This window comes from Crocodylus siamensis, chromosome 1, assembly GCF_052110815.1.
Source record: "Crocodylus siamensis isolate JL-2025a chromosome 1, ASM5211081v1, whole genome shotgun sequence".
NCBI classification, from domain to species: domain Eukaryota; kingdom Metazoa; phylum Chordata; order Crocodylia; family Crocodylidae; genus Crocodylus; species Crocodylus siamensis.
This window is the reverse complement of record NC_143395.1, coordinates 152,518,073-152,532,062: the sequence shown is the minus strand read 5'-3', so window position 1 is coordinate 152,532,062 and position 13,990 is coordinate 152,518,073. Positions and strand designations below refer to the sequence as shown.

At 39.6% G+C, this 13,990-nt stretch overlaps 1 protein-coding gene across 12 annotated transcripts in view; it reads right to left on the bottom strand.

The window, feature by feature from the left end:
- LTBP1 (latent transforming growth factor beta binding protein 1) overlaps positions 1-13,990 on the bottom strand; it is a 357,999-nt gene that overhangs the window by 151,955 nt on the left and 192,054 nt on the right. For all 12 annotated transcript variants that reach the window (XM_090045635.1, XM_090045667.1, XM_090045616.1 and 9 more), the window contains one exon: positions 12,009-12,080. In XM_090045635.1, the coding sequence (XP_089901761.1) occupies positions 12,009-12,080 (72 nt within the window). The remainder of the gene's footprint in view (positions 1-12,008; positions 12,081-13,990) is intronic.

The window sequence follows — 13,990 nt, the reverse complement described above, 5'->3', positions numbered from 1 at the left end:
CCTTAATAGCTTAGGCAGAAAACTTTGAAAACCTAGCACATCCTAGCAGTTATCAAAACTGTACTGCAATATAGAAATCAAAGGCACCTGAAAACTAACCTCTGGGCTGATCCTAGTGCCCACAACACCCTCTTTGTACAACTCCCCAGCAAGCCCAAATGACCATGAAGCACTGCTCTGCTATGGATCTGATCCCTGAGCAACCTAAAGCTGTCATAACCAACTCCATACCATATCTCCTCTACAGACTCAAAGAAACAGGAGTATAAGGGGAGAGAAACATTGGTGAAGCAGATCCATGTTTTTGCTACCCCAGCTGTCACAATGTTTCCTTAGGGGCAACGATCAGCTTTCTAGGCCCAAGTTCGGGGAACCATCTCTCCCCTCTACAATGCAACTTGTTCAAAAACATGCATCAGGACCACTGCTTTTAGGTCCATATTTGGTCACAAACACAAGTTGGAATTTGAAACATCTTGAAAATTAAATCTGCTTCTTCATCCCTATGCTTAATCCAATGTAATGTATGCTTACCAAATCAATACTGCTTGGCACATTGACTAGTCCTCAAAACAAAAAAATTGTAGAGCTGAATGTAAATAAATGTTTGTTAATGTACTCAGGTCAAAGCTGCAATTTAAATCTGCTGTGTTCATTTTTAAAGAAAACATTTTAACTCAAAGAATCAGAAGAGCTCAACAGAAACAGACAGAGGTCATTAAAGGTATTTTTAACAAAATAATTCCAAACAAAAATTAATCCTTTAATACAGTGTTAAGGGATTTTATTTTTCTGAAAGACACCACTAGTACCAGCCATTTAAAAATAAAAGTAAATTTCTTTCTGGAAGTAGCAGTTGTAAATTTGTTGATATAAGTATGTCAACACTGAAAGCTATACATTTCAGAAATATTAATAATGTCATTAGACTTCTTTATTTATATTGTTATCAAAACTATTTTCTCAGAATTTTCTTAAGTTTTAGTAGAAAAAAAATCTGGCAGATACTTCAGCAATGAACACTGTGAAATGATCTAACAGAGGGCTGTCCATCTTCCAGGCTGTTGAGAGCCACACACTGAGGGGGATGTGCCCTGGGGACCACCCCCTTAGGCCTCTTCCCCTCACCATGCTCCGACCTAGCTCCCCCCACACCATGTGCACAACCCAGCTCCTCCCACCTCACCATATGTGCAGCCTAGCTCTGTCCTTGCCACATGCACAGCCCAGGGTGCCCCTCACTGTGCACACAGCCTCCCCTCCCAGGCCCAAACACCATGGAGGCAGCCTGCCCCATATTGTGGGCAGCTCCTTTCCTCCTGGCCACATGTGCGGGACCCCTGCCCACCCCATTCCAGCCATGCACATCACAAAGGCATCCCACCTGTAGCACACAGAAGGGGCAGTCTGGCTCCCTTCTTTGCAGAGCCTGGCACTGTCCTCTACAAAATAAATAGCATGGTCACCCCAGCACACTCTGTCCGCACTATGCTGCCCCTGGAGCAGGGCAAGAATCAAAAGCCAGAGGGAGGCAGAGCCCAGAGACCCCAGCTGCTGCAAGAGCAACGAGTGGAGTGGTGGTTGTATCACAGGCAGCCTGAAGGCTTTTAGTTGGACAGACCTGATCTTTCCAACATTAGTGTTGCAACATTACTCTCTATCTGTTTCATAAGAGGCTTCATATTCCTTTTTATGTATTATGTAAGTGATTTATGATAAGAATGTTAAGCGATTCCTCCACAAAAGGTAATGGAAAGTTTAGATTTTCAAGTTCATGCTGTACACATGCGTTTCGTAACAGCAACTGTAAATCTTAAAGTATTATGCTTCTTTTGATCCATATTCTGGAACGTATAAGTTCATAATACCACTGGGAAAGATTTCTAGAAATTAGGAGGACTGTTTAAGTACTTGACACCATGGAAGAAAGGTCTCATTTTTAGATTAGTTATAAAGGTGGAACATGTTAACAGGACTCATAGATGAAGGATGATTTGAATCAGTCTCTGAAGCTGTCATAGAAGAAAGTTAATAGAATCTCAAATCCTGAAATTTCTTTTGGAAAGCAGGCAGTCATCTTTACAAAGATGAACCTTGCCTGCAAAAGGCACATTCTTCTACCTTAATTAAAAATGGAGTTTTTCTGAGTTTAGGAACAAAGCATTTCCTTAGTAAGCCAACCATGTAAGCAAGCCCTGAATTTGAAGTAGAAGTAAGTCTCTTTGTCATCAGTAAGATCTAGGTACAGACTTAAATGCTTTGCTGAAATGGAGCCTACTTTTCTTGTGATAAGATGGTCAGTGTAATAGACATACCCTCATAAATATCTAGCTATATAAAAAAAGACCTCTTGTTTCTCATGGTAGCCAAAGCTTATCACATGATTGGTCTTGGTTTAGAATTTCACTACCAAATTTGATGAGCTCACAATTCTTAAAGTTAACTTGGCTAGGGAACAAGTTCTCTTTCCCAAGTTACTGATTTTTCATTTTTTCCTCACCAGGTAGCTGTCAGGAAGTTCTTCCTCCTTTGGTCTTTATCATGTTGCAGCTGAGATGACAAACCACTGAATGGATGTAAGGAAATATACTTAAATCTCTTTAGTAAAGAGCCTGGCACTGTCCTCTGCAAAATAAATAGCATGGTCACCCCAGCACACTCTGTCTGCACCATGCTGCCCCTGGAGCAGGGCAAGAATCAAAAGCCAGAGGGAGGCAGAGTCCAGAGACCCCAGCTGCTGCAAGAGCAATGAGTGGAGTGGTGGTTGTATCACAGGCAGCCTGAAGGCTTTTAATTAAATCTCTTTAGTAAATCTCTTTAGTAAAGAGATTTAACTAAGGACTAAGTAAAATGGACCATATATTGATAGAAAATTCTAATAAGCCTTTACTTATTGGAGGTGACCTTTTTTTTTTCCTTTTAGTGATAGGACTCCAAAAATTCAAATAATCTATCAGTTTTGTCTTGGACAGAAAATGCTTCAAAGCCAAAGTCTGTGTCATTCTAGGTCATAATTTCTGAAAGTGCTGAAAGTCATTTAGTAAAAAATATATGGCACAGAAATAATCTGCGTTAAAGACCCAGGCTGACAGTTCAGCTGACCACACAGACCTTTTAGGAACTAAGTGGAACATTCCATTCCACTCTCTTCAATTGCTCTCTCTGAAATTTTTATCTGTAGCCTGGGACTAAGGATGCCAAATGGATGATAGAGAATAAAAAGCAAATGTGCAAAGCCTTACGTAGTATCAGCCTAGGTACCAAGAAAGCTCTTAAAAATGTTTGATCTAGAAAGGGAACTCACAGAAACAGAAAGCCTAGCTGTGACCATTGTATATCCAACAACCCACGCTGTCTATCCTGTTTAAGTTCCTGAAAATCCATTAGTGATTCTACTTTTGTACTAAACTCTTTATTTACCCTTAAGAATGAGTCACCAAAGCCAGCAAGGAAAGGGAGGACCCGCATACTTTTGGTATTAACAGTTTTTCAGAGATATGAACAGAGTAGAACAGGGATTACACTAAATTTACCTGTATGCCTAATAGGTGGTAGAGAACCTGGCCCCTGATGTTTCACTAAAAGCCCTAGATGCTGGAATTAAGAGACTGTGTATGTGAAAACTCCCACCCTCTCACCACTTTTTTTGAGTTTTTAGCTTTTATGGATGCTAGGAAAAGCTTGAAAACATGAAACAAATGCACCTTAAAGATATCCTATTATGCAATGACTGCAGAAACCAGCAATCAAATCAAATAATCCAAAAAATATTTAAAGTAGTTTTGTGTTGTTGAACACACCGCATGGATTCTGGGACCTATCACATGATTTATGTCTGACTTAGAATTTCACTCTGGCAGAAAATCTGGTGAATTCACGCTCTTCTATTTCTTTCCTTTCCAGGCTGCTGAAAAAACACCCGCTGTCTCTAGACTGGCTATAAAGAGGAGAGATCTTCAGATGCAAGAAGTTTGGAACAAACAAGGTTTGACTACCAATCCAAAGCCTTCAAACTAAACAAGAAAGAATGAAAGTCCAGGGAACTATGTTATCAGTACCTCCTCTGTAAGTTTATTTCTTGTATCACACACTAGGAGAACATTAGTACAAATAAAACATCTCTGAAAAATGTCCTTCCCTAAACCGTATAGGGAACCTGGCATTCTAAAATGTCTAAACTAATATACACAGAAAGGAGGCCTCATAAAGATTTGTTTTTTTTATGATCAGCAATGAAGGGTGGATATTAGATGCAAGAAAAACCTAAATCAGAAAGGACGGATTAAAATATATATCAGTTTGAATCTAGGACTGGGCCCCAAATAGCAGATACAGCTAAGAACAGTCTACACTAAAACAGAATACCCTAACTGGCAAATAAAAATAAATATAGGATCATGTGAAAGTAGGGCTGGAAAGGACCTCATGAGGTCATCTAGTTCAGCCCCCTGCTCATGGCAGGATCACCCCTAAACTAAACCATCCCAGTCAACTGTCTGTGTAACCTTCTCTTGAATATTTCCACAGAAGGTGAGCTGCAGTGTTGCCATATCCTTGTGGCAATGGGATTCAGAAGCACCAGATAATGGGGGTAGCTGATTATTAGAGTGGTACTATCTCATACTATAGTGTACTTCCCAAAAAGTCTAGCTACTTCTAAGGACATGGAGGAGAACAAGGTGATTAGGAACAGCCAACATGGATTCTTCATCAGGCCTGATCAACTTGATTTCCTTCTATGGCAAGAAGGTGGGCTCTGTGGAGAACAGGGGAAGAGCAATAGATGTGATATATCTTGACTTTAACAAGACTTCTGATACTATCTCTCACTACATTCTCATTAATAAGGTAAAGGAACACAGCCTATATGAAATAATTGCAGGGTAGATACATAACTGACTAGATCATTGTGCTCAATGAGTAGTTATCAATGGTTCTATGTCTAGGTAGGAGGAGGCATCAAGTGGGGTTCCTCAGGTCTCAGGTCCAGTATTATCTTCACTGATGATTTGAAGAATTGGACTGATTGCACACTTAGCAAATTTGCAGACAACAACAAGTTCAGTGGAGATGGTTACGTTTGGTAGGGTAGGGCTAGTATTCAAGACGACCTTGATAAAATCTGAGAAATGGACTGAAATCAAGTGGATACAATTCAGTGAAGACAAATGCAAAGACCTACACTTCAGACAGAACAATCACATGCACAAATAGAGATTGGGAAATGACTGGCTGTACTGCAGTACTGCAGAAAAGGACCAGAGAGGACATGAACATGAACCAACAGTGTGATTGGGGTGGCTTAGTAAGGGACAATCTTGCCTTGATCAAGAAGCTGAACTAGTTGACCTCCTGAAGTCCTATCCAATCCTACTGTTCAATGATTATATAACACATGATCAAAACCCAGAAATTAATTTAGATCTCCTAAAACATAATTAATTAAAAACAGTATGCTGCCACATACAGGCCTAGATTAATTCAGTTAAAATTCAAGAACTGAGATTTTAAGAAGTGACAAGTAATTCTGGACATCTCCATTGCCACATTTCCAGGTAGAGAAACCTAAAAGAGCCTGCTGGTTAGAAGGTGGATTCTGGGCAATTTCTGAACATAAGGTCCATAGTGCACTAGCTTCCTATTAGGGCTGTGAAGCTTCAGTAGCTGATTTGATTTGGAGGAGATTCACCTTGATTCGGTGACCAAATCTCCAAATATGAATTGAATTGGGAGACCAAGTAAAAGCTCCAAGTTGATTCAAAGCATCTGAATCAATTCGGGAAAAGCTTAAGCTAATCAGGAGATTTGGCCATAGGCTAAACAGGCAGCTGACAGCTGCCTACAGCTGGTAAGTCTGTTGGGGTTGGGGAATGGGCAGGGGGGGCATTACTCAGGGAGAGGGGCAGGGACAGGGGATGCGGGAGCGGCAGCACTGGGAGCGGGGGCTCTGCTCTACTGCTGCTTGTCCAGTTGGGGCGGGGGGAGGGTTGGGATCCGGGCACAGCTTTCTCTAGGTGGAAAGGGGCAAGTGGCAGCAGGGCATAGCCCTGCATCTCGCCCCTGCTGGAGTGAGCTGTGCCTGCATCGCACCCCCCTGCATCCTAGCTGGGCAAGCAGCAGCAGGGCATAGCCCCTGCGGCTCCCCTTGTTGAGTCAGAGGCAGGCACAGCCGGAGGATGGGGCCTGGCAAGGCAGCCATGGGGGCTTCTCCCACAGCTCCCCCCCACCCAGGGAGAGGCAGGCATAGCGAGAGGAGCTGTGGGAGAACCTGCATCCGCCCAGCTCTGCCTGCCTCTCCCTGGCTGATCCGAATCACTGAATATCTCTGAACCTTCCGAAGCTGATTTGGCCAAATCGTTTCAGAACGGTGTTCAAATCTCCAAATGGAATCACTGTCCTCTGAATCGGCCGAATCGGAATCTGAATTGAATACTTCCCTATTCACACGGGCCTACTTCCTATTTGCTTTGATTACAATTAAAACATTGGAACAATATATTATCTGGGACACCCAATAATTTAGGGAACTTTTACTAGGTTTAAAAAGTATAGCAATATTTAACAAAGGCATAATAGTTGGCAGCAGTTAACATATAGCAGTAGTGGAGATAAAGAACATAAGACATGCTACGCTGGGTCAGACCACAGGTCCATCTAGTCCAATATTTTATACCCCACAGTAGCATAGAGCAGACTGCTATGGGAAAAAGTATGTGTGCGGGACTATGCAGGCTGATCTGCCATTTTCCCTCGTCTCTTATAGTTCCAGCATTTAGAGGCCTAGGAAGTCCTCTGTGGACCTTGCACCTGTAGCTATAATGTTTAATACCCTTTGATGGAAGTAATTTCCTATTTAGGCACTGGAAAATACCCTGGTAATGAAGATACCATTGGTGGTTAGTATTAACCTTTCAGTGATGATCAAAGGAGCTTGTAAGAAAAGTTTATAATATCAAGGGGTAAATACATGAGATATACATAGTATGCATGACCATGATATAACACAACAGGTTTAAGTAACCTATTGGGAAATCCAGTATTTCAGGAATGTATATATGATCACAAAAATCTGCCTGACACTGCTGCTGAAATCAGTGAGACAAATCCTGAAGTCCAGAATCATGTGTACTATGGTGAAATTTGGCTGAACCATTAATGTGCAAATAAGCACCCTGGTTCTTTAAACCATTCCACATGTGCTTCACTTTAAGTACATTCCTAAGGACAGTGGGGAATTAGCAACAGTCAATGAGATTTCACTGTCTTTAAGTTAAGTACATTTGCAAATGTTCACAGAACTACACCATAGTATAAACAGCTATCTAGCTGACTGAGGAGCAACAAATATCCAGGTATTTTTATAATTCTTCAAAGTAAAAATTTTAAAGAGCGATGTGTTAGTTTCTTTTTTAAAAGCCCCTCCCCTCAAACTTAATTTCTGCCCTCCTGACCTCTTTGACAGCTCTTTTATCTCACTTATTTTCCCAAGAAAACCATTATCTTAATGAAAAACCAGTAAATACAATCCTAAACCTAAATCTATTTAAAAATTAGGAACCAGAAATTAGAGTTGCCTTGTATGTTGTGACAAATAATATAAAACTGTGCTAATAGTTTTTTGAGTTTAAAGGCAGCCTTGGGGTCTTCATGTGTGTATATGTAATAAATCATCCATTGAAAAGATAATTACTGCATTACTGAGGGGAAAAAAATAGCTTGATAGCAATTATACTAAACTATTCAAATGGAAGTGCACACAGATGGTTCTTTGTTATCCAACACACTTTAGTAAGAGAGTTGTTTCATTACATTAGTTCATTCAGTTAAAAGGAAATAATCAGGATCTGGTTATTAATCACAGTAATACCACATTGGCTTTGTAAACTGAGGAGGTTTTTGACTGCAAAAACAAATTGGAACAAAAAACGCTGATTAGGCACTTAGATCAGAATTTTCAAAAATGGTGAGAGCTGGATGATGTCCAGGAGAAAAGGGTGATCTTTCTTGGCTGCCCTGAATATAACACCAGTTTTTAGGAAGCTGTTTGACTGTGGGAAGGAGTTTAAAATACATCTCCAGTATTGCTTACTCTGGCAGGGCTTTGGCCCTTACCACCATGGCATATGGCAGCATAATTTTCAGAAAGGTGCAATTTAACATGAAAATATGCGCATGCATAGGTATATTTGACTATTCCCCATTCTGCAGTTCTTTCCCATTTTTTGAGCAAACACGTGACCCCTTTCCCCACACCCAACAAGCAAAACTCCACAGGTCTTCCATCTCAACATTGCTGTTGGCATCCTCAAGGTTTATGTCGTGTGGATAGCAAGCTCTCTCTAGATTCTTGTCTCCCCCAACCACATTCTACTAAAAAGGCATATCTGCTTCTCATGGTTGCTCCCAAGAGGGTAAACGAAGCTGTCTGGGGCAATTAGTAACAAAGCAACCTCCTTAAAAGTGATATGTTATTTCTGCAGAAATAAGCAGTTTGAGGCAAATATAAAAACAATAAAACAGACTACAGTATATGCATTCCTAGCTTACCATATCCCATATGAGTATACTAATTCCCTAGAGACTCCCATATAGGGTCTCTTGCTATGTAAACTTGATCCCCTGCCAGAGCTCACGAACAGTTCTCTAGACAAACCTGACAACTTCACCCCCCGACACTCCCTTGGCTTGAGGAAGCCATTGCATTATCTTTATATATAGTTCCCATTGAATTTGACCATTGTAGATGTATATTAATAGTCTACTACCTGCAGTAAAAAGCAAGATCAAAAACCAACAATAATTTTTCTTCAGTGACCCCCCCCTATGTACAGTACTCATAAAACTATTACATCTTAGTATGCCCAAATTTATTACATATTAACTCCATACTGGTAACAAATACTATTACCTTTTTATCCACCCTAACAAGCTCAGAGGGTTGGGGATGATACTGAATCCTCTCCTTTAGACAGCCATAATGCTGAGTTGCAGATCATGTCACTTTTTCCAGATGCTGAAAGACTTTGCACTTAATTGCCAGGATGCCTATTCTGGCACATTTCATTCAGGCAGTTTCTCCAGAAATGGTTAAGGAGAATGTGTGTCTAATAAATAGTGTGCAACATGTGTGTCTAATAAAACGCTTTGCCTCTATATGTCTCATCCTCATATGTCTCTATCAAGAAGAAGTCCTCAAGATTTGGCTTCTAATTCTGCTGTCTTGCTCTGCTCCTTTCTTTTTTTCTCTGCTCCACCTTCTTCTACTGGGTAGCCATGACTTGCCCTCACAGGTCTGACTGCAGGTACACATCATTCCCTTCTACACCTTTTCCATTTCTTTTTTTCCTCAGTTGTCTGACCCAACCCTACCTTCTCTGCTATCATTTTCCTCCAGTACCTCAAACCCACAACCTGAATGAGGGATTTGCACAGTGTTGCTGTTAAGAAGTCAGGAAGCATGTATGCCACAAAGTCTGATGGAGAAATGCTCTGATGATGGTTCACATGTATTCCCCTGAGATAGAAGTGGCAGATTTTGAAAATTTTGCTTGTGTTCTTCAAAGCAGCACTATTTCCCCTTTGGTACACTTGGCTGGCTACTGTGTATCTTCTTATAACGGGATTATTTTTTTAAAGTACATTAACTAAATTATCCAAAGTTGCTACACGGGTTTTGACACCAGTTATCCACTTACTCTCCCCTCTCTTAAAGTGTATCTTGGCAGCTTCTTGTGTCCCTGCAATGAAACCAATGGCCCTTATATCCACAGGCCAAAACGACCACCAAGAGACTTCAGTTTACCCTTCCCTCTCGCCTGCCTTCCTTTCTCAGTTCTCTCCAGCATGTTCCTTACTACCTGCTTGTTTTCTCTCTGTGTTTCTTCCCCTGTTTCTTGGTACAGCCTGCAAATCCCTTGCCTGTTACTCTATTCACCACTCCAAAGGTAGAAAGATCCTTTGCGACCACTTATGCCCACTTTGTGAAAATGTCCTAAATGTGCTAGCCTTATAACCTTGAAGATAACTAAATCAAAAAAGCCTCCAAGTTTCAAATTAAGTCATTATAGATGTATGGACTGTACAAAATCAAAGGAACGAAGGTTCTGCTTAATTTCATTGACTAATACCGATAAGGAATTCAAATTCATTTTAAATTGACATTCCTGCTTAACACTTCATATTTCGTGAGATCATGCTTTTGAATGTATATGCTTGACTTGAAGGGTAACTCTGCAAAGACTTTTTAGAGGTTAACCTCTTCTTAGACATGAAGCTAGGAACTGCTCTTTTCTGAGGACTAATTCTGCTCTTGTTTATAATAAATGTAAAATGGGAAAAACTATATTAAATTAAATGGAACTACCAAAGTAATATACCTATAAATAAGTCTAGAATCAGGTCCATTTTTCTCAACAGCATAATGACACTGGGTTCCCATTCACTTCTAAACACATTTTTTTACAGTACACATATAGAAAATAATTATTTGGTGATGGATGGAAAAATATATATTACACAATGCTTTGAACAGCATATATTCATGGACAAAAAATAAAATGGGGGTCATGCTTTAAACAACATCAGAAAAAGTTCAGAAAAAGGTTCAGCAACAACAACAAAACCCTTTAAGAAAGTATTTAAATTTTCTCAGAAAAAATGCAAAGTTTAGAAAACCTAGGATTAAAAGTAAAAATTCTGTTTCAATAATGAAAATAGGGAAAAGTTCAGTGAAGTCAACTGTCAAAGACCTCCTGTTTGACTTCACGTAGTTCCACCTTATTAAAGGCTTGATTCTGCCACCAAACAAGCCCCAGGGCCTGTATTAGCTGTCTAAAGCCTCAGAGCGATGTACTGAGTTATCTGAAAAACCCACTCAGTTCAAAGTCAGCTTCTGTGGATGTGTGGAGGCCTCCATGGAATGGTAGTGAGCATATCACACAGGAGTACACAGCCTTGCAACACTGCATGGAGGGGCATTTCATTTGAGGTCATATCTCCAACTTTGAGGTTCAGACATCATGGGCTGGGCTGGCCAGCCTTAAAACATGCCCCCGTTACCATTGGGCTGCCTAGTTTTGCCATTTGTAATGCAGCTTCATCATCTCTTCTGGGCATTTATACGCATGCATTTGTCTACTCCAACACACTGGAGAATTGGCACATCGGAGCAGACTCAATCACTTGAGTCTTGAATCTGCTCTGCATGCAAGCTGACATGCCCAGAGCCGCATCACATGCATTTGTATGAATAGCAAAACACACGTCAGAGCTGAGAAAATGGCAGTGGTACACTTTTGAACTAAAATACCTTCAATGTGTATTAGTTCAAAAGCGTGCTGCTGCCATTATCTCAGAGCTGATGTGCATTTCGCTATTTATACAAATGCATGGGCCACAGCACCAAGTACTTTTAAAAGCATCTGGTGCTGCAGCGCAAGCATGTGTACCAGTGCCATCTACTCGATCCCTGTCTGTGTGGATGACTCCTAGACTTGCAACCAGTGGGCATAGAGTATAAAAGGGGTTCTGTTGCCATGCTATATTCTGCACTATTTTGGATCCAAGCTATGTAGTAGAGCTATACCTTGCATCAATGACAGGATTAAACCCTATTGCTAGCAGCAGCTTAGAAAATCTATCCTATATTACCAGTTTTGTCTGGTTTCTTTTTGCGCTTTTTATTGTATATGTTCATGTGTACAATAAATATGTTAACACTGAAGAGATCTTTGAATCAGTAGCATAATGGAGGGGCCAGAGGGGAGGGCACTGACTGGGGCAGCAGCCACGGGAGCTGATTTGGGGGTGGCACAAAAATAGCAACTGCTGGCCAGCTGTTACCCCCAATTGCAGCTGGCTCCTGTCCTTGCCCAGGGTGCAGAATCCCTTGTCCTACTTTGAATGATAAGGACTGATACACCTGTCATACTAATGTAAGTCAGATAGATTAGTTTAGCTCATAAGATTTGTTCAAAAGAAATTAGGTTAATTCATGCCAAATATCTTACCTTGACAAAAGGTAGCATTGATCCTCTTGTAACCTTGAGGGCATTCCAGCATTTGACCATATCCTGGATAAGCTAGAAAAAATGGTTAGTTATTACAATGTGTAACATATTTATTTAGAAAGTCCACCGCTTAAATTACTATGCAAGTGTTAAAAAATCATACATTAATATTATTCAGGTTTTCCCAGGACAATCACTTTAAAGTCAGGAAATACCAAAGTTAAGGACGTACATGTAAATTCAGTTGTCTCCTTCTGTGTATGCATGGCTATTGCCTTTAATTATCCAATCAAATCCTGCATGGCAGATAACACAACAACTAGAATAGTTTGAAATGAGGAAACTTGTTCTTTCATTCTACTCATTGTCACATATACTTGACTCATTTTTGCTCAAAGCATCTACAAACACCAGCTTCAAGGAGAGACCAAGCTGCAACATTTAGACTTGAAAACTAGTTGTTTCAGAAATACATAAGCTACTGAAAATAATTGTTAGAATAAGAACTTGTCTGAAAACATAACGATGGCACATGGTGCTGCCTACATCATAATACATCTGACGTATTTGAAATCCATGGGAAAAATTGAGGAGCCAGCATTATATTTTTATAACATTCATCCATCACTACAAGAAAGAAAACATAACTGTGATTTCTCTCTTACTCTTTTGTGTTTTAGAAGTCTCATTTACTGACCATTCATATGTTCTAATATCAATTACAAAGGGCAGAATAACAATAGAAACTGAATTTAGTTAGCCAAACTAAACGGTCCACGTCTAAGTAAAATCTTTGTCTTTATTTATTGTTTTTTCTCTACTTAAAATTGATTTGGAGACCTTGAAAACTGTTCATTGACTCTCAAATTTAATGTAATACAACGGAGAGGAGTTTCTTCTTTGAGTAACTGTAATACAGTCAAAATGGAAAGTTACACTTTGGCAGCATGTTGCATTTTATTAAACATATAAAAATAAACTTTTGGTATTCTGAACTCACAAGTGCTTTAGCAAGCGCCAAGAAAGTATGTACACAGTAAGAATGATATAGCAGATACATCTTACTTTTAGTTAATTATTTTTTCTTTTAAAATATTTTTTTACATATTAACTGGGCCAAATATCTAAAAATAGTTTTTCATCAGTACAAACTATCAGCTAACAAAGAACTGTTTGAATGGAACACATTTTCATTTGATTTCATTAGCATTGAACATTGGAGTTGCCCATTTATCCTTGAAGCTTAGTTTACCTGGGAACCAGTCAACTACAGAGAAAAAAGAAAGAGGCAAGTGGTAACTTTGTATTGTGTTGCAAGAGTTTAAGATAAAAGAATCATTTGAAATTAATTTTTTTTTTACATTTCATATTAAAAGGAAATGTATATCTTCTGGAATCAGTCACTGTAGCAGCAAATTTTGGAGCTAAATATTAGCTGTTTAATAATTATTGTGTTTTTGTTCTGCAAATTGCTTAGTTAGAAAGTGTCAGGCAAGGTTCTTTGTGTAGATGTGATATCTTTTATTAGATCGACTGAGTAGTTGGAAAAAGGTTTTTTGCAAGCTTTCGGGTGCAGTCACCTGTCTTCAGGCATAGGAAGTCTCTGCTATTCTGAGACTGCAAGGAATGAGAGAAGCTAAAAGTGTGACAGGACGTCAGTGGGAATGTAAATAGGTGGAAATTAGGAAAACAAAAATGTAGAGTAGGGAAGGGAGGGGGGGGAAAATGACAGTGAAAATGCAAATTCCTCCTGATCAAGATTATCTTAACAGGTAAAATGACTAAGTGATACAGTAATACAATAAATATGTAATATTTGTACGTTTCAAAAGATGCAGCTTCCTTTAATTATATTATGAGAAGACATGGGCACGTTACTTCATGTAGTGGCATGCAGTCATGGTTTTAAGACACTTGCAATTTCTGCCTTTACTGTGGGTGTAATTATTTTATTTTGAATGAAATAGTTGGATATTATGGCT